Source organism: Lonchura striata, chromosome 6, assembly GCF_050655825.1.
Source record: "Lonchura striata isolate lonStrDom1 chromosome 6, ASM5065582v1, whole genome shotgun sequence".
Taxonomy (NCBI): domain Eukaryota; kingdom Metazoa; phylum Chordata; class Aves; order Passeriformes; family Estrildidae; genus Lonchura; species Lonchura striata.
Genome location: NC_140708.1, coordinates 33,858,517 through 33,880,813, shown reverse-complemented (window position 1 = coordinate 33,880,813; position 22,297 = coordinate 33,858,517). Strand labels below are relative to the sequence as shown.

Genomic DNA, 22,297 nt, shown 5'->3' with positions numbered 1-22,297 from the left:
ATTAAGGAAAATGTATGCATGACAACACAGCTGAAAGCAAGGTCCTACCTAAACACAGAATGCATTCATTCCTAAGGGGGGACTGGGAAACAGCAGCAGACAAGTGCAGGGATGCTTCTACACAGATTTGTAAAATTGTTATCATTTTTGACCAGAACCTTACCAAGAATGAAGCCTTAACAAAACCACAGCAGTTTATGATCAACTCTCAGATTTCATCCTTTGGTACCACTACTGGTCCACGCAAAGGAGAGAGAAAATGGAGAACTGCAGTGCATTCAGAGACCTCCAGAACAAACTGGAAATATGCTTTGAAGTGTCAAGAACTCTATTTGCTTTACTGAACAACTTTCAAAAGACTATTAAATCAAAATCTACAAGTACCAGTAAAAGCTGAAGACTCTGAGACTTAATGGATGAAGGCAAGACAACTTTAAGTGGCTCTTAAATTTATCACAGCTCAAGTTAAAATATGATTTTAAACAGACCATAAAAAACAGCTGAAAATTATTAACCCCTGGAAGACTAGATCTACATTCATAAGGGTCAATCTGACTGAAGATGTGTGGAACTGAGATAACTCTGGTGCCTGCTCCTCTACCCTTCTTCCCTCCCCCCTCAAAAAAAACCCCACAAAACACACAAAAATAATTTAAAAAATCCAACAAAAACCAAAAAGCAAACTGTTACTTTACTGATACCTAAGTCCAAAACCAAATAAATTCCTGTTGGTACACAAAGAACTCTAACACATTCAGAATTTACTGCAGTCTAAAAATAGATAATGACTTCCGTGTTTTATCTCTTACAGAAGTACATGCAGGAAAACAAAAGTAAACATTCTTCTGCTCAAGTTTCATATGAAACAATGAAAAACTCAGGATTAATTAGACCTGGTCAAAGTACAGTTTTGTAACCTGTTTTTATTATATTTCTAGAGAGAGACAAAGTTTTTGATTCTGAGTTGAAGGGCAATTCATGAACTACACATTACTTCAGTATAACTGGATTAAAGGCTTGGACATCACTCAGTGCAGAGATTATAAAAGCCATCCCCATCTTCTGTCTCCCAGGACAGCAGCTGAGGTCACATGTCATTTTTCCACCAAATTTGTTGAGTTCAAGAACCCTTTTCTCTACAATAGCAGAGTCACAGTTATGGCAGAAAATGACAAAAGCAGCCTACAGCCTCACAGTCAGGTCACAGAAATGATTCTCTCCCTGCTGGCTGCTGATGGCCTGGCACACCCATCTCTTCTTTTCAGGGACTGTCTGAGGCACTGCACAAAGCAGAAATGCAGCAGCCCTCTCTCTGGTTTTTGGGAGCAGAAGGATGAGCACAACTGCAGGAGATCATTTTTAGATGTAAATCCTGATTTGACAGAATCAGCTTTCAGCCGTGTTTGAGGTACTTTGGAAGAGGAATCCCTTTTCAGTATTCCCTGTTGGCTCTGCTCCACACATGCCTCTGGATTCAGCTCTGAGTCAGGCACCCAAAAATGGATTACTACAGCAATAGGCATTACAATAGCAAAATCTGGGAGAAATTTATCCCAACACTTTGTGGTTTAAAATTGACAATATATTTCCGAATGAGTTCTAGTTAGGCCTTGTATTTTTAGGATAAGCTGCAGTAATTACTGGACTATATTTTACTGCCTCTCTTATGCTGAAAGCCATATCTAGATAGGAAGGACCAATATAAATACTGTCACTTATGAGTAGGTCACTAGATAAGGAGCAAAAAAACCTGGGCTTGCTTCCAATTCTTCTCTGTCAGTTTTTCTGTGTGTAAAGTGGGATGGATATCTACTAATACATAAGAAGCATTTCTAAAGCTAAACATGAAATAAATAATTTACTATAGAATGTTTTAAATAGCTACAAGGCTACTGAAATACTATAGTATTTGCTTGCCCTCAAAGGTTCTCATCTGCATTGTAAAGATTTTACTACTTAAATTATGCAAAGCTATCAATCAGCAAAAGCACATTTACACTTCAGGGAGCCTGACTCCATACACCACAGACACTTCTCAGTATATAAAAATTACTCTTAGATAATACTGGAATAAGCTCTCTTTGTTAATGATGACACTTTAGACAATTTGGAGCATTGCAAGCTTTTCAAGCACTTTTGAAACCACACCCTTAGAACAGTGATAACTCAGCTTCACATTGTAAGGAAGGAAAATGAACTGTAACGGTGTTAATTTTCTCTGAACATACAAGCACATCAATGGGATGCTTCAGATAGAATTCATACAACAGGAATATTTGTTCCAGTCCACAGAATATCTTTTATTCCTTCCAAATTGCTACTCTGAATCTGAATCTGTCACCTGTAGAAAGACCTATGACTCCATTTCAAGTACTACTGAAGAAAAGTTACATGTCTTTTCAAATACAATGCCTGTTTAAACAGTATTGCAATTTATGAGGAAATTAAATTTCATGCATTAATTTGTAAAAGAAACCTTTATTTCTACAGATCATGTTTATGGAAACAGATTGAAAATTACTTTAAAAAAAAGTTGAGTTTTCTCCTCAGAGTCAGTAACAAGTCTTATGAATTTCAAGAGATTTTAGAATGCCAGAGTATTTATATTCTCCCCCCTTTATTCCACTTAAGTGTGAGGTTCCTAGCAGACAATTGTTAAAGCACCACATACAGGAATCATAAGCTTGACTGACTGTTTTCAGTAAGATTCTCCTGAACATAGTCAGGTATGCACCAATTATGCTTTTTAATCTATAGTTTGAATACAAAATCATAAACTGTGACACGAAACCACAAACGTTTTCACATGAGAAATTAAAGAGGGTTGCAATATGGTTTTTCCTATGAGCCCTCACTGTGTGTTTTAAGATGAGAAGATGCCTCACTCCTGCACAAAGCAGCAGAACCTGGTTTGTGGCCACCTTTTCCAAGCTGACAGCCCCTGTAGCTGTAGGCTTCATCCACATTACCCCTCACCTGTGTGCAGTTCCAGCACTGGAACAAAAGCTGCCCCACAGCCTTCTTGGGATCCACTACTTTTCTCACTCACACACACATTTTGTGGTCACATGGGAACACTTTGATAAGGGCAGGTACCTGGAGGTTCCCCTTTCTGCTGCTTTCCAATAGTTGTCTCTATGTTACTGCAGCTCCTGCAATGGGGAGGGTTTGGATTAAATCACAGCTTTTACCCACTCCATTCATCACCGTTTCACAACTTTCCATCCTTTTAATTACTGAGGGTAAACCGAAATGTTTTTATTTACCTGATACTTCCAGTTTTAGATATTGGGATGGTTTAAATTCTGGTATCAATCAACTACATCCTGTTGAACCTCCGAGCACTGTAACATGGAAGGAAAAGATCTGGATTTCCACTCAATGTGGGAAGCCTCATTCCCTTTCCACAGGTCATTTCCAAGGCCCCCATATCACAGGGTCAGTGATGCATGCTAGGCTTTATAAGCAGCAAAGGACTTTTAGATACTTGAGAACAATTGTTTTGGTTTTTTTAGCTTTTTTTACAAAGAAAGCTGGCACTGTTTGAGTCACTGTGGAAATGGCCAGAGTTGAATCAAACTGTCTTTAATTCCCATAAGTATTCCACTAGTCCTTATAAAAATAAATACTACTATTGACTGTTCACTAAAGCCATCAATTTTCAAAAGTTTTCTCCATCTTAAAACTTACTTTAAAATGATCATTTTAATATTATATTCTGTGACAGAAGAGCTTGTATAGGAGTGTAACATAAGATTTCATTTGGCCCTATGTCTCCCATAATGTGCACTTTATGAAATATGAACGTCCTTATCTGTGATATATTATCTTTTCCTTGAAATATGGCTAATTACTGTCATTTATTAGAGATGAGACATTTGAGTAACATTTCTTGTGTCACATTGACTTCAAGTTGCTTATAATTTCATTAAACTAGTGACAGGAAATTTCTGAATACAAATTTTAAGAGATTCACTATGTACCTCATAATTATTAATGCACTGTCTTAACTGACATCTCCAGCTACGGAACAGGGTACCAATAGCAACACTTAATAAGTTCAGTGTCACATTCATAGTGGATTAAAACATCTGTAGAAGTAGATCAGTATCTGCATTAAGAACATCACGTCAAAGACAGAGGACAGTTTCTCAGTTTGCAGGTTCAAATATTTGTATATAACACTGTGGATTCACTTTCCAAGATAGCCAGTCCTCCAATTTCAAAAGCTGTATCATATCACATACTCAAAGGTTTTCTCTGAAAAAACAGGTACAACAATCACACAAGTTGTTCTGTTTGTAAATTCTGTCCTAGTGTACCCAACTATAAAATTGCTTGTTCTGAATTTTACTCCAAAGGACAAGACTGCATGCAAACATGCTTGAAAGAATAGGACATGCATTACATTATTTACAACTACAAGTTAACATATCACAAAGATTGTCATTGAACATGGTTTATCTGTTGGAAGAGTGGAAATGAAGAGATGTTGATTACAAGGATACCACTAAACTAGAGCTCAGACTCCATAACCACATCTGTTGTGAAAGCAATTAAAGCATATTTTTATCACACTGATGCTTCTGTTGATATGCTTTAGTAATCTAACACGCTTAGGAGAAAGGAATTTGGGATGATTCACTCTACAATACCTGGGAGCTCACAATTCCATCACCTCTCTTGGAAAACCAGAGCCATTAGTAAGATACAGTTCGTGTTATTCAGATTTGTGTATATATCAATCATATTTGTTAGCACACCTGTTGACCTAAAATACACAGCCTAGACTCACACACTGAACTGTAGCAATAAATCACTAGTAAAAGATTATGTCTGTATGACGGGGCTGAGACTTTTTAATTAGCCAAATAAATGCACCTATTGCAAAAAGGAGGTACCATCTAGTTACATAAAATTTCATTACAATTAAGAAGAGGGGTCAGGGTATTTCAGAGAAGATTGTAGCAAAGAAATATTAGCATGCTCTTAAAAGAGATGATTTTTTAACACTGGGCTCTCCTAAAATGCAGCTGTCAAACACATATATGTTACTAAGAAAAGAAGAAAAAAATAATCAAGCAAACAAAATCAGATGTAGGAAAAAAATTTCTTATTTACTCTTTGTAATAGGCACCTGAAATCTACTTTCTCTTTAGTGTCTTCTTTGAAGAACTAAAAAAACATTACCAATTTGTACAGTATAGAAAGCAGCTTTAGTATAGTTCACCTTTAAATTGAACTCCAGCCAAGGTATCTTGCATTAAAAAACAAAAAAATAAAAAGAAAGAAACTTTTCCTTCTCTACCCATATCAAGGATGCTTTCTATGGTCAATTATTGCTATTCACACAAAGTTCTTCTGAAAATTTCATGTTTATTGGGCTCTTCTGGGTTATTACCATTTTGTCCAGTGCCTAATTTACCACAAAGCTTGTGAAATAAAAAAAAAAAAAAAATATCAAAACCCTACCCCAAACTTCTCTCACTATACAAATAACTCATAACTCCCAACTGTGTTTTATAACTGCACGTGCACTGCCAAAATTTAAACATGTTTTTTAAAAAATGCTGTATAGTATACAAAGGTACACATTGCAACTACTAAAATATAAAGGCCAGGGAAAAAAAGGAGAGAAATTTAGGGGCTGGCATAAGAAAAAAACTTGGGAAATATTTCTTACCAGTATCAGCAGAAAAACAGACTGAGCATTCTTACTGAAGGAAATGCCTTTATAGCAGTTCTTTGATTAAATTAACATCAAAACTTCTCCAGTTCTTGCAAGAACTTTATAGCCAACTTTTTTCCACACACACAAAAGGACCTGAAATCCTGAGCAACACAGATTTTGGTTTTTGCTCATGTTTTACATCTGGTTGAGTTAGTAGAGAAATAATGAGCTGGGGAACCACTTAAATTGGATACAGACAACTCCCCAGGAACAGAAGGGATACTGGGAACTGAGCAATGTCATTGAGAAGATGCTGTCATCTTTGACTGGTGGTGGTGATTAGGGAAATTCTTGATCTCTGTAAAAAGGCAAGGGTTACACACATCTTTAAGAAAGGCAAGAAGGAAGACCTGGGGAAATTCAGACTGCTTAACCTAACTTTCTCCCCACCATGCCTGAGAAGACTATGGAGGGAATCCCCCTAAAAGCCCTGTCCAGGCATGTGAAGGACAAGAATTTGGCAAGGAATAGCCAGCATGGACTTGTGAAAGACAAAGTTTGCCTCACCAACCTGGTAAATTTTGGTACTGGTATGACAGACTCAGAGGAAGACAAGGCTGGATGGTGCTCACATTGACTTCAGCAAGACTATCAAAAAATCTTCCATTTTATCTTTGCAAACAAAACAGTGAGATAGAGGTGGCCTAAGCATTAGAATAAAAGTCTGGCATTAAGGGATTTGTTCAGTCTTAAAAGCAGAAACCTAACCTGGGATCTTTGCTGACTCTGGTAATTCCATCCTTTTCTCACAAGGATGATAAAATAGGCAGTGGAAAGAAATTTCAAGAAGGGAGATTCTGGTGAGATATTAGTGAAGGCTGGCCACAGTGAGAGTAGCTAAACATTTGAACAGGACCCAGTGAGTTTGCAGAATCAGCTTCCTTAATAATATTCATAACACCATCAAACAGGGTCCTAAACAATCTCACCATAGGGGGCTTAACTCTGCTCAGAGGTTTGGCTCCTCCCCAGTCTCCTTGATTGATGTATAACTACAGAAGGTTCCTTCCAACCTAAATTATCTGTAATTCTATTGTACATGATGAATGCTATTTTCTAAATATTAGATTTACTGCCTAATTCAAATTCAGTAAGTAAAAATATTGAATTTCAGCTTAACATGAGCTCTCCTAACAAGGATCACTTCCTTGGTCCTGTTAATGTGAAATCTCTAAAAGAGCTGATGAGAAGATGATCTCTAGTGCCATAAATACACAGCTAACAAATAGCTGCATTTGTCTGTCAGAAGGGCTCACGTTATAACAAACTTAATGATCATGATGTTAGAACAGAATGGTGCTTGGAGAAGATCTGCCTACCAGAGAAAAGCTGGTTAGTTAGAGACGGACAGACAGGTGAGCAGTGGGAAGCATGTGGAAGACCCTACAATTACACAGATGTACCATGCAATGATCAATTATAACCCATTGTAGAGAAGAGCTTTTGAATTTCTCCTTCAGCCCCCCAGCTCTCATTATCCACTTCTGAATAATGCTTTATCCTTAAGCACTTCTGAATAATGCTTTCTGACTTTCCCAGCTGATTTAAAATTGTTGCCCCACATAATGAGTTGATTGCACTACTTTCACCTCTTAATGGCAGCTGCAGTTCTATGATACACTTGGACATTTTAAGTCCTTTAAAAAACTGTCTGAAATGGAGCAATAGAGCACACCTCAGCAGCAAGGGCTATTACAGAGATTGCTGCAAAAATATCAGCTCTACCCTTTGCTTTCTGTGCTGGCTTTCTAAAGAATATAAATTCAAGGTTTTAGACCTTATCCTCAAAATACTCAGTGGCTAGGATGTCATATCTCAAACAATCCTAAAATCTGTAATCAAACCTTTATTTATTTTTTTTCCCCTCAACTTGCACAGTAGAACATTTTGGAAGAAAGCCAATTCCAATTATTACAAGATATATAAGTTTTTTGGATTCGATCAATAATGTTACTGAAATATTAGCTGGTTGGCAGACTTTCACAAACCCCCCTATCCTTTATCCCAAGTGCTAGACAAGTTTCTCTGACTTTGCCCTCTCACATAAATTCAAGCCCAAATGCATGTGTAAAAACAAAAAAGCCAAAGCATGACATCACACACTAAATGCACTGGATTTCTGCCATTTCCAGAGGTGCATGCAATGGCTCTGTGTATTGCATGTGTACCTGCACTAAGTACTCCTTTCAGTTCTCTTCCTTTTCACCTTGAGCTACTACATCTTCACAGAATTAAATGTCACTAATGAGATAGACATCTGGATTAGTTTATTTAAATACTTCTTTAGCTATTTGTTTTGCAAAATAGTTGCAAACTGGTTATAAACTGTCACTAGATCAAAACATGCTGCACTTTGCTGTCATTTCAGTGAATATTGACCATGAAAGTGTCCTAATAGAATAAAAAGTGATGCTCTAATTATTCTTGAGGGAAAAAAATTAAATATTCAGATTGTAGCTCTTCTTTTACCATTTAATTATAGCAGGAAAGGGAAAACTAAAATTTTTCAATTAAAAAAATATATATATATTTCTGCAATTACTCTGTATTTGACCATGCACACAAATCCACTATTCCTCAATAAACCATCAAAGTAGAGTATTTCACTACTTTCCTTTTAATGGTACACTGGAAGATCTATATTGTGCTGCATTAGGACCTGGTGCAGCTCTACCCTGAGCTCAACAAGTGAGTGATGGGAGAAAGTAATTCAAACAACATTTATGATCAATGCCTGAAGGCACACAGAAGCACATGACAGTTTGGAGAGTATTCTTTATGTTTGTCTGACTTAACGTATAAAATGCAGTAATATATTTATATATATAAATTCAAAATTTCCTTCATGAAAAATAAATGACCAAGAAAGAGACACTTTACAGCTTCCATATGCCCAGAGGGAAATGATGTCACTGGATCTCACTGCCAAAGTCATGTCAGTGACTCTTGGTGTATTTAGTGGTGATCTTAAAGATTGTCCTGCATTTGTGTACTCAGTGTTGGAAAACATAAATTATATTTGTGAGTCATTGGATGATGCTCTTTTCTGCACATAAAATGACATTTAAACATGCTCAGAAGGGTATATTTTATTCCTTATGGCTCCTACAACTTGAAATTTTTCTCAATATAAAGTAAATTGCTTGCCTACTTTTCCAACAGCCCAATGACTTTTCTTTTAATAACCAATAAGTTGTTTGTAGAAAAGAATAACTATTTATTAACTCCAGCTGGTTCAATATTTGTACATCATTTTTAAAGGCCTAAACATCTGAGACAAGAAGGTGACAGCAAGTACCTCTATAAACTTTCTAGTCTCTTACTGAAAGCTGGATAATAAAGATAAGAAAAAGGTCATTTTGCCAAGGATATAGCACAAGGAATGGCACTCAGAAAGGCAAAATTTTACTTTAAATAAAAATATAATAAGATTAATATATACCAAAGATGAAAAAAGGGAGAATTTTATTTCTTATGTATCTGTTAAAAACTTTACTGCTTCACACTAATGAACAATAATGTTTTACAGTCTTTCTTATAGGAAGCTCTAATAGATTTGTTCTATCTGGAAGTGATCACATATCACAAATACTGCTGATTTTTTGAAGGAGATAGCCCTGATACAAACTCATTGTTCTTCCCAATTTCACTGCAGTCTAACTGCCTTTTTAACTTTACTTTACTGCAGTGTTTAGTTTATTGCAGTGTACTGTTCATAATCTTTTGTTTTTCAGAAGAAATGGTCCAGGGAGAAGGTTCCTTCAGTACCATTAAAGAATCCTACCATTGGGCTGTAAATCCTGATTGAGCTTATTTTTGAAATTCCAGTATTTTGCTGGTTTTCCTATTATGAGAAGATAATTATTCTGATTATTACTGAAATTAACACCTCATACAATGTTTCTACTTGGCTAAAGCCAGTGAATGGAATCCACACCCTGTAACTCATAAACCAGCCTCATGGTTTATTAGAAAATTTGAGTGACCCACACCAAAGTGATTCAGTCTGCCTGTAAACACTCACCTTCCTGAACAATCAGTGGAAAATCAGAAACTGCCTCTCACAATATGTAGGGGAAAGAAATGAGATGACGTTTCTACAGCACAGGAAGGACACGGACCTGTTAGAGTGGATCCAGAGGAGGGCCACCAAAATTACCAGAGAGAAGGAACACCTCTCCTGTGAGGAAAGGCTGTGAGAGTTGTGGTTGTTCAGTCTGGAGAAGAGCTGATAAGGGAGCTGATAAGAAACATGGGGACAAACTTTTTAATAGGGCACATAGTGACAGAGAGCAGAACAGTGGAGGCTCAAAGCCTACCTAAAAACTAACAAGCTTCAACCTTTTTCTTGAAGTTGAGCCACCGTGCAAACAGAAATTGAAGAATTATGATGTCCAATGCACAGCAGACAGAACCAAGTAGTGAAGTGCCTGCTGGGTTGAATAGTCATGGAAAACACACTGATGTGTTGGATGGCACGTTGGGTGGCCCTCTGAAATTTGGGTGAGGTTTGAGTCATCCAGGGCAGGGGCTTCCTATGCAAATAACTCATATTCACTTCAAGCAAAAATCCAGTTTGAGAGATGGTACAGAACAATAAAGCCTTAGTGAAAACTGGCATAACTTAAATGGTTGACTAACATACAGGTTGCCAGGCCTGGTGAAGAAAAGCCCAGGCAGTGCTCTTGTCTTGTGTCTGCTGAAGTTTGAATGGTTTTGTTGGAAGGCGGAACTGAATCTTGAGCAGAGAGCTGGAAACAAGCACGAAGCTAAAGTCTGAATTAGAGCTAAGGACTACAAGCTGCTAAGTATCAAACAGCAACCTCCAGCAGCCAGTTCTACCTGGAAACATGGGAAATGGCTGATGAAAGGCTATAGTTTCTGTACCTATTTCTTCTCCTCTTTCCTTTTAAAGGCAGAAATGTCCTACTTTAAAGATAAGAAATACCTTCTGATCTAAAACCAAAAGAGGTACTAAGAAAATACACATAACTACAAAAGCAGCCACTCATAGAATGGCACGTGCAAATCAGGTGTACAGAAAGGTCCAGTAGACAGAAATATTCCCATCTATGTGCTTTTTAGTTATTCTGATAGCATAATTCTTTCCATGCTTTGTTCTGTTCAGTTTAAATAATTCCGGAAATATCTCATTGTCATGGATTTCATACCCAAAGGCAAGATTTCCATGACCAAGCCTTGTTCAATCAGAATTCTAAGGGTACTTAAAAATATAAGTATATAAAATTGCATTGCATTTGCTGAATTTTGTACCTGTCTACCTTATGAAATAAGACATTGCAAAAATTGAATTTATTAAAAGCTAGAGTGTCGTTATTCATAACATTTACAGACATATATAAACACTTCTGCTTGAAAACAATCAGAACAATTACTTTGATACTCTGGATTTGCAATTATACATAATACATTGATTTAAGAGTTCTATTCACAGCATGCCAATACCACTGAAACACCTACACTTTGTTGGTAAGCCAAAATTCCTTTAATTGAGCATGAAATTTCTTTGCAATTTTGTTCAACACAAATAATGTATTTTTATCCAAACAATTTCTGTAATCATCTGATTTTGCACTACATGTGCCAAATACATTTTGTGAAGTGGAAAGATACATTTTTATCAAAAAAACCCTACACAAAAGCAGGTTCTCGGAACTAATTGTGAATTTACAGATCCTACAGTTCACAAGATAATAAGCAAAGGCTTTACTCTCCTGTTAGGGTGAAATATTGGAAAATCAACCTCCACCTAGACAAACCTCTACATCATGTCTAAGGTTTTCTCACAACACCTGTTTGCCCATGAGGACAGAAATAAAGAAGCAGAGAAAAGAACATAAGGATTAAATTTTTTTTTTTTTTTTTTTTTTTTTTTGCACATTTACAGACTGGGTAGGCTTTAGAACTAATACAGAATTTTTTAAAACTTGAAGTTAAGGACTCAAGCAAAACATCAGGTTTTGAGGTGTTAGTATATATTTTAGGAATAAACATACACACACACACACACACAAATATGGTCTATATAAAAAAAATGTGGCTTACTCCAGGCAGCATTTCTCAGATTATTTTTAGCTTTCCCATATGCCAGAGAAGAAAAATGCTACTCAGAAATCTTAAAATATTGCTAATGTAATTCTGTGCAATAAATTGAACATCTATACCTCTTACATTGATTTAGTATACACAACACACACAAAAATTCTAGCTGTGACCAGTATGCCTGAGCAGTTGGTGAGGTGTTTGTTCTGAATCATAGGCTCAGAACACTCACAGGTTCCTGGATATACATTTTAGGTGAAGCAACAAAAATCTTACACAAATATGAGGATATTTAACTGGGCAGAGCAACCCTGTTGTTGTAACCACTGCATGAGGAGCAAAATAGTGTGAAATCTAAACATCTTATTTCATGAAAAATTTCATATAAGGAAGGAGGTGGTGCAAAGCAAACAATGCTGCTTTGAGGTAAATGCTTCTCTCTATCACCAGATCTAGATTTTGGTGATATAACAACCCTTGCACATAATAGCACAAAATAAACCACACAATGCGAAGCAATCATTTACAAAGAAGAAAAAAATGCTGGAAAGTAAGGTTTAACATAAAGTGACTAGCTCAGGAGAGAGTTTTCTGGATGAGCAGTACTGGGGGAGTGGGCAGAGAAGGCTGTGAGCCATCAAGGTCAAAATGTAGCACAAGATTATGGAGTTCTTGAGACAGTGGACAGCAAACTTAACACAATCTTTGAGAATACAGAAAAGCAAAAATGTGATCCAATATAGATTCTCATCTTCTGTGTCAGGTGTGACATCTGACTACATTTCTCTGAGGTCTAAAAGTCTAGGATGCATGGATTTTGAAAGATTATAAAAATGGCAATGCATTTGTTAAGACAAAAAAAAAAAATACATCATCAGTACAGACTTCAAGGAGAATATTGAAGCTATTCCAAATTAGATGGTGATCATGTTTGGCAGACCTACAGTCAGGGAGAGGCTGGGGTCAGAGATGACTTAACAGTTTCTGATCTTGTGAGAAAACAGGGGATGTAAGTCAATGAATAAAACAGCAGAAATGAAACGAAGGGTCATAAATATTCAGTAACAGAAAACTAACATTGCAGTGAAGGTAATTAAGGTCTTCAAACAACAGAAATTGAACATTTTCAGAGAGTCTGAAGAAGGAAGAGCTAGAGAGCAATCAGAATAATAATAAAGACAGAGTTGAAAGGAGGTATCTAATGCAGCTATGGTACATGGTACCTGAGAAATATTTGTCCAGCCTGTTCTAAAAAGCTTCCAATAAAAGAAATTCCATCACCTCCCCAGGCAATTGCTTTCAGTGATTCAGCTTTATTATGAGAAGCTTTTCCTGATGCCTTCCTAAAGCTTCCCTACTACAATTGAAGTCCATTACCCCTCTGCCACCTGCAGCACATGCAAGGAAGATTTTGCCCTCCTGATTGCTGTTTACCTTTTGCATATCTGCAAGTTATTATTTGGGCTCCTTTAACTAGCCTACCCCAATTTCCTTGACTTTTCATTGTAGCTGTATTTTCTAAGTCTCTGATTGCTCACATTGTTCTCATCCAAATTCTCTCTCCTCTGGTCTCCCTTGAGCTACAGAGAGCAGCTCAAGACTATGACACGACTTTTCAGTAAGCAAGAGCAAATAGAAAAGCCTTTGATAATTCCTGCTGCCAAACACACATTGCCTTTATGGTCACTGGGAACAAGATGACCATCGAAGGGAAAATTTCACCATTATCTAAAATAAATTATTACTTTTTCGCAAGGGCAGTGAAACTGTCCTCTGATACACTGAGACTAATATTAGGAACTGAGCATATCAAGAGGAAAGCTGATGCTCTGTACCAAGGTGTAGGGGAAGAGCCTGTTCCTTGGCTTTAGACATTATGTCACCAACACAATGCATATGCAATGCTGATGAAGTATGCAAATAGGTGAATTTTGTTCAAAATAAAGTAGGCTGCATGTTGAAAATACTCACTGATTACTCAAATTATATAAGAAACTGAACCCACCTTAATTAGATTTATTTGTAAATCAAGCTAAAACATCTCCTTATTGGCAAGAGAAGCCAGCAGCACAACTTATTAATATATACTACAATTACTTAAAAGTCTACAAATCTCTACTACAGGATTTTAATGTGTTTTGATAAGTCAGCTCTACTTTCCAGCAGCCATTCTTTGTATAAAATGACAGCTGCTTGCGTTAGTGCACACCTTCCAATTATTTACTCAAATAAATGACAAATAATGGCCAATATTTCCTTCATATTTATCAAAAATGCCTGAAATAAAAACTTATTTAATGCATCATAAATATTACTCAGTAGAAAACATTATTTGCTAGAGAAAGCAACATAGATTTTATTAGAAATTCAAAAATTTTGACATCATCCTACCTTGTCAGAAGCAGAGGATGGTCTAATATCTATGACAACTCATGGGGAAACGCAGTAATTTAACAGCAAAATGACTGAAAGATCTACTGTGTGCTTTTCTGCAGAAATAATTATGAAATAACATTGACTTGGAAAAAAAAATCCAAGTAATACCACAAATATATCAAATGGATGATCATCACAGCAGTAAATCTGCACTTGGTCCTTCTGCAGGCAATAACAATTTACTCCAGCAGATGCAGCACAGTAAGATGCTGCTGTTCATAGTCTTAGCATGACCAGACATGAAATGTTTGTTTACAGCAGTGTCTACCTTATCTTACCTAAAGAAATAATCTGTCCCCATTTCCAAAAGAAAAATGCCCAGAAATTAGGCAAAGAAGAAAAAAAATTGTTTTACTTCTCAATTAATACATAGATTAACTGAAATGACTGTTAGCAGTACAGTAGAAGAAACTCTTCAAAAGTGATTTACATTTTAGGGAAAAAAATTTTGCCTAAAGAAGGTTTAGAATATGAACATAGCCTAAATGATTTAGCTTTTGGTATATACTGGGAAGTAAAAAGCAACCAAGTCTGGAAATAGCTCAGATGTCTGGAAAAAAGAAATGAAAGGAATAAAAAACACTGTAACACTGAGGGCACCGAGTGCCAAGAAGCTCAGCAATGAGTATCTATTGATCTATGAGGCTACTTTGATTTTTTTTATGATTGTGGTATTGAAAAAAATTATGGTGGTATCACAAAATAGCTAATATTCTGGAACTCTCTGGACAGGGTGACTCTGCAGCTTTCTGGCTCTGCTCCTTACAGCCTGTGCTATGTGCTACTGCTGGCAAGGGGACCTTGGGAATTCTCTCTCTCTCCTTTTCCCTTCCCCTCTCTCACCAGTGACTTCACCAGAGCTGCACTGGACTGCTCCCCTCTTGGGATCCAGAGGGTCATTGCTTTCCAGGCTTCCCTTGCCCCCTCCACCACAGAAACTTTAGATTGCTCTTGTTCTCTCCAGGAGGGAGTGAGGGGTGTCCCGCCTCCACCTTCACCTTCCTTGTAAGGGCTCACCCAAACTTCATCACCTCCAAGCTATGAAATGGAAATCATTACAGAAGCAGATGAAGATGCAGATCAGGACTAGCAAGGGTTAAATATCATTAATACCATGGCACAGCAGGAGTGGGTATTGCTTGGTAAATTCAGAATTGGGATAACATCCCAATTAACATCCTATCAGTATCATTAGGAAGGCAGTGTTGGTGTGATAGAGGAAAGAAGGAGGACAAGGGAAAAACAAAGTCTGCTTTCTTTTGTGTTAAGTTTAAACTGACAATAGAACATTAAGGATTGTAATAAAGCCAACATGATAGAACAGATGAGACTTGTTCATGTAAAAGATGGCCTGAGAGGTAAAAACTGATAAATAATGTTTAACTGGGTAATAACAAAGGCTATTGCCAATGCCTAAAAACCCACTCAGACAGGGAAGAGGAGGAATATGATAAAGATTAAAGTTTTTTGAAGGAGCTAATATGGAGATACTGTCACTTTGTTGTCAAAACATTAAGAAAGATAGACTGATTGATGGAGGCTCCAAAACTGAGGTTCAACTTTCATCAATAGGGTTTTCAGGATTTTATTTTAATCTGTTGCAAATTGCCGCTAACTGAAAATAGACCCAAATATTATCAGTTGTATTGTAAGTATCTAAACTAGGTAACCATTTTAAGTACAGTATTTATACTCTCGGATTTTTTTTTTAATCTTTTCTGAACACTGGGTAAAAAGTGCCTTACTATTGCAAACTAAACCTCTCCAGTGAAACAGCTGCTATGGATATTTACAAATAAATGTAAAATATAGCTATTAACCAAACAGCATCCTGGCATTACGATGTGCAGCCATATGAATACTGCCATGTACCAGAGCATCAGCATTAATGTAGAGCTCCAGGTGTACAAAACCACCACCACGTGAGGCAGGTGACTTTAATGAGCAGCAGCTTTACTGTGCAGCTGAGAGGGGGATTTGCAGCAGAGTCTGGGAGAGTTCAGTGACATTACACAGTGCCAAAGGGCCACAGATCAATGTGGTGTCACTGGAAGCGTGGGAGTTATTCCAACGTCAATAGAAGTGTAACAACAATGTCCAGAGTGTCAGCCAGTAACACACGATGCCAATAAAAGTGTGAGGAGAGGGAATGCAATGCACCATCATCAAAATTGGAACCCCTGGTATATCAGTGCAAGATCTTTGCAATGCCAGCAGAACATTTTGAAGTTACCGTATGTTCTCATTTTTTCACAAAAGATCTCTGGCTTTCAGCCTCCCAATGGGCGTCAGATACAATGAAATTATTAATATAGTTTAATTATTCTAAATTAATACAACAAAATGAAGTTCACAGCTATTTCATACTATTCTGTTCTTAAGCATTGCATCCTGGAAATGTGCAACCTGGGCTGCCCTCAGTCCAAAAGAGCAGAATATGAAGAACAAAATGGCAACTAAAACTTTTAGTGTCCTTTCACAAAGAAGCTTAATATAGCCCCTTTATTTTTACAGATTATATACCAAAGGACAGTCAATACTTGAATCCCATGCATTTAATTCTCAGCACAATGGTTTGGTTTTGGTTTTTTTTTTTTGATATAGATCAGTATAATATAATTCCAAGGAAATCTTGAATGGACTTCATTCTGTGTATAACTATGTATTAATTAAGAAAAAAACACTATGGATGCTGAATTCTAAACAATTGCTAGAAAATGCTTGGCTAGGAAAAAAAGAAGGTAATAAACACTGTAGAATATAATTAAAATACTTTAGGATCTACCTCTTTTAGTGCTAAATAAAAGACACAAGAAAGAAAATGTAGCAATTAAGTTGTGATGTTTACTTCTAAAGTTTAATTAAATAATCAGTATGTAAAAAATTAGAGTGTGGATGCCTCATCGTCCACTCACTGCCTCCATTCAAAAAGAAAACAGAAAAAAATCTTCTCATATACCAGTGCAGAGACAATGAAATCACATTGAAAAAAATTAACTTATTTTTAATAGTGTAATGTATCCTCAGCTTGGGGAGCTGGAGAGGTCTTCTGTTCAAAGATAAGAGGAGACAGAAGTAAAGTGGTTTTGGTGAAGAATGTGGGGGGGAGGGAAGGGGCAGGTTTAGTATTAGGTCAAAAAATAACACAGATATGTAATTTTTATTCACCACCTATTTCAAATATTTCAGTTGTATCACTAAGAACAATTGGGATGACTTCCTGTTCAACAGCAGGACAGAGCACCTCACTTTGATAAGTACTCAAGAGCTGAATCTTTTTCTTTCTGAAATGCTTTTGTTTTTCACATCACTCATTCTCCATGAACCTTGGAGCTTTGACAGATTGTATTTAACATTCCATTTAGATTGGTTATTGAGGAAAGTAAGAGAAGCTTTGAATTTAAGAAGAATTGGCAGCAATGAAGAGTACAATCTTGAAAGATTTCAGAGCTAACACACCTTGTTCCCATGTACCACCAAAAATAGGCTGAAGTAATAACTGTAAGCACAATATTGTAAATAAAGTTAAAGGAGTAGAGGAGCAGATGATCACTTCCCAAAATCTGAAGCTAGATTAAATATTCATTATTATCCACATATTGTAATTTTCCCTCTATTTTCAGGTGAAACTTCTAGAATCCATTTCATGCATTATTACACCATTCCAATATTATACTGCTTTACATATTACTATTTCTTTTCCAATGTACTGCAATTGCAATAAAAGAATGCAGCAACGTAGCCATCTCCAACAGAAAAACCCACGCAGTACAGTCTGTATGCTTTAAACCTCTGTGTATAAAACAACACTGAATTTTCACTCTAAGCTGCTTTAGTCAGGTTGTTTGTTGTAATCTCTGTTAATTAAAGATAGATGTTAACTAGATGGCCTTGTGTACTTGAAGGACTGAGCATGACATTTGCTGCTGACTCCTGCCCGAGTCCTGCATTCCTTCAGCTCAAATCCATCACGACAGGACTGCCAGGTGAGCTGCCTATCACCCCAGCCCAGGCTAATGGATCCTCCAGTGGTTTTAGGTACAGCTTATGTCATGAGATTAAAACTCTGCACCTTGGAAATGACAAAACACACGTAGCTGGGACTTGTCAGCTCCAGGTAGTCAGATGCTGTTTGGTTTCAGAAGCAGATGCAGATGAGACTGGCAATATAAATATGCAAATCACAATGGTCCCTTGTCAGCACCACTGTTCCTACCTCTAATGGCCCTCGTAGAAAGTCTGTTTGCTCAGCTCCTACTTCCAGTGCTACATCGACAGAAGCAAAGGGGCGGCTGGCCATCTGCTGTCGCTCCCGCATAAGTTGCTGATGAGGAAAAAATGATGTTTTAACAAAACATTAAAAAATGCACCAGATATCAGTCTGCCCTACCATATCTCCCATTAAAACATAAGAATGCAAACAGCATGCACACAGTCACTTCTGTGATATCAAAGTGAGAAAGTTATACTAAATCATAATCATCACCATCTATATTTACTCGAGAAACAAGCACAGAAGGTTAGGATGCCTACAAATGGCCTTTTAGCTTGAACTCTGACAAACTTTCCAAATGAGAGCTTCCCTAACTGACTGTTCTCTCTAAATAACTGCTATTTGTGTAAGTTACAAGCAAATATAGGAACTGGTTGGTAAAAATAGTTGAAGTCTATTTCCACTGATAATGCATGCATTAGAACACCTGCCAAAAACGAGTCCACTTGGCCTTCAAATTTTCATATTTTTCAACTAAGCCAGATGGAGTTAATAGTGTCAGGACCCAATTTTATGCAGAATCTTTTCTGCAGTTACTTTCATATGAAGAATAATATGCCAGGATTGGGAACTCTGCACCAGTATATTAGAATACACTCAGCTACACTCACAGAGCTTGTATAATCCCTTCCAATCATACCAGCATGCACAGAAGTCCCAAGCAAAAACCACAAAGTTAACTCATATTTCTTCCTCAGTCTGTAATTATAAAGCTTATTAAACCACGATGAATAAAAATGATGACCAGCAGTAGATATTACAGATCTCACTCCACTGGTTCAGTGCAACTAATGAAAGCATTATTAAATATTTAAGGTGAACGAGTCCTGCAATTCAAGTGATGTGCTCCTTCAGCTGAACAGGATGTCACAGAATCATGAAGAGACAAAACACTTGCAAAAATAATTTATTAGAAAAGATCCGTTTCATTTTCTTAACGTTTTTCTCCCAGTTATCTCTGGAAAGCTTAAAACATTAGAAAATGGTATCTGAATGTAAATGACACTAGCACCGTGACATACTGCTAATAAAAGCCTTTGAAATAATAAAAGGTATGCAAGCAAATATTTGCTGGCAGCTTACTAATAAACACTGCTGATTTAAGATCTGTTACAAAGCAACAAACTCATTTTGTAGTGCTTCTTATGCATTTTGCCTCAACTTGCATTTTAAGAGTGTCTATAGAAATTCAAAGATGCACTTGTAACGTTAAAATCAGACCAGAATCTCACAGTGCATGGCCAGTACATTCCCAAGGCCTGGATTTTACAGCCAAGCAGTGTGTTTGCCAGCAAGCACCTGCACAAATGGGCTCCCAGTATATCACACCAAGAGGGCAATCAATATGTCTGTGGGCAAAACTGCATGTTTTATATAGAGAATAGATAAAAGCCAAGTATGAATATCTGGATGGTTAAGAATTATGTTTTTAACCCTTTACTTCAGCATTAAGCTGGTGGTCTGTGTCTAGTATTTACATCAGCACTGATTTGCATCAATACAATTTACTAATAGATTTTACAGCTGGAAGGAACTGCTATGACCCTCCAGTCCTACCAACAACTTAAGAAAGATCACAAAAACTTAAGTATAAAATAATGAGTCACTATATCCTAAAATTACTGTATGTACCTCCTTTTCCTCTTAAAATAGCAAGAAATGAAGAAAAGAGTGTAATTAGAACAGTCCTGCCACATGGAACACATTACAGTATTCTAAATCTGCAGAGCTATTGGCAAGTGCTTACTTTTTAATGGGAAACCAAACACTGCTTTAAACAAATAGAATTGCTTGGGGAAAATGCTTAAATGAGCAGAACAACCTATGCTCCAAATGCACATAGTACTATTTAAAAGATTTATTTAATGCAGATTATAAAGAAATGTATATTTGATATATTCTCTGGTTTTTAAGGCCAGTAGGTTTCTCCTCCTCTTCTCCTGGTCAGGCATTCAGCAGAACCTTTTCATTCACAAGATCATCTGCCATTTGAAAAGAGTGCTATGAAGATTTTTAAATAGCTCTGTAAACAAGAATGAAAACTTTCAAATGTTTGGTTGCTCATAAAGCGCTGCTGATTTTGGCAGCTGAGCAAGCTGAGCACTTGCACATCAAAGCGTTTTACTCAAAACCCTGCTGCTTTCCCTTCATCATTTTAAAGCTCTCTGCAAGGTACAGGACAGAAAAAACAAGATGCAGCGAGGAGAAATACAGGAAGATATTATGATGTTTAAAATCAGTTTTGCGGCTGGAAAAGTTCACTGCCTCCCACCATCTGCAACTGTCCCTGTACTAATATTGGGACAAAGTTGTAGAGCTTCCAGTTATGGGGAATTCCTACCTCACACATATGGCAAGAAATATGGAAATTCTCTGAATATGAGTTTCATAAGAAGAGTGAAAAAGCTCTTCCTTACCCTCTCAACCAAGAGATAAAAAAACAAAGTCCCGACACAGATTTCATCACAACCCAGGCAGAATAAACAGGATAGTGGAAAGGGAAACTACAATGCTGTTACTTTTATATACTCAAGTCCAAAACTATACTGAATTTTTAAAAAAATTACAGAAATAAAAGCCAAACCCACACTTCTCCAGTAATTAGGGAAATTCACTTGAAGACATCTGATAAACAGATAGTATTAACATGTAATATCTGAATATTTCATCACAAATTTAATCTATAGCATTCAGAATGCAGGCACATCTCGAAATATTCACTTTAAAGTGTGAGCAATTATAAATATCATTTTCTCAGCATAGGGCTGAGAAATTCAATGAACATTTATATGACTGAGAAAACAATCAATTTCAAGGTCTACCATAATTTTAAATTTAATAAAGTACAAGATTATCAAAAAATATCAATTTTTTTAGGTGTTGCTATTATTTTGCAGCAATTCCAAGGTATTAATTTATACCATATTGAGGAGTTTTTTATCTAAAGTATAGAATTATAGCTGTCTTCAGTGGAGAACAGTAAGATGCTAGGACACTATAAATTAGGTAAATTTCTCACTCAACACTCATATAGTTTTAAAGCATTTCTTCTAAACCCAACCATTTTGCCATAATTATTTCCATCATGAAAATATACATTTCACCAGATTCTACATAAACATGTAGACACCTTAGCTTGTGGATTATGATAATTTTGAGTTTTAGTGTCCTAGTGAAATGAGAATTTTGAAACGGGACCTGTTTTCCCATCTAGAAGTTTATCTCAAGAAAGCAGTTGCCTGGGAATGCAATTCAGTTTTACCACTGATCAAAATATTCTCACAGGGGATACCACTCCTCTGATCAATGCAGTTTGGAGTAAATTAAAATGTTCCATGGCATCTTGCATGTGCTATAATAAGGAAATTTATTCCTTGCTGATCTTATTTAAATAGAAATGTTTTGATATTTTTTGCTCTTGGTTGATAACATCACTTTCAAAATATTTTAATGCCCATATTGTATTCATGTACAATAAAACATTCAATGCCAAAGACATATTACAGGAAGGCTCAGTACACTGTTCCAGAAATAAGGGTATGGCAGGTGGAAAAGTGTCTGCTATTTTTACAGCAACAACTGCCTAGCTTTTCTAGTTTTTCTTCCTTCACATCTTAGATGGGTTTGGTTTTCTTCCTAGATGACATCGCTATCCGTGTGGTACCTGGACTTGTATGACTTTGTCAAGGTGAGTATTGAAAACCAAGAGAATGGTAATTCTGCAACACTCTGAAAACTGCTGTCTAGTTCAGTGCTGCACAACCCTCCTAGTGACAAGGATTGCTCAAATGTCT

General features: G+C 36.7%; 1 protein-coding gene across 4 annotated transcripts in view; it reads right to left on the bottom strand.

Moving 5' to 3' along the window:
- The window catches only part of ATRNL1 (attractin like 1), a 430,566-nt gene that overhangs the window by 98,419 nt on the left and 309,850 nt on the right, over positions 1 to 22,297 (bottom strand). For 2 of the 4 annotated variants that reach the window (XM_021537269.4, XM_021537271.4), the window contains exon 27: positions 18,447 to 18,554. The exons of the other annotated variants lie outside the window; for them this stretch is intronic. In XM_021537269.4, the coding sequence (XP_021392944.1) occupies positions 18,447 to 18,554 (108 nt within the window). The remainder of the gene's footprint in view (positions 1 to 18,446; positions 18,555 to 22,297) is intronic. 4 annotated transcript variants of the gene reach the window in all.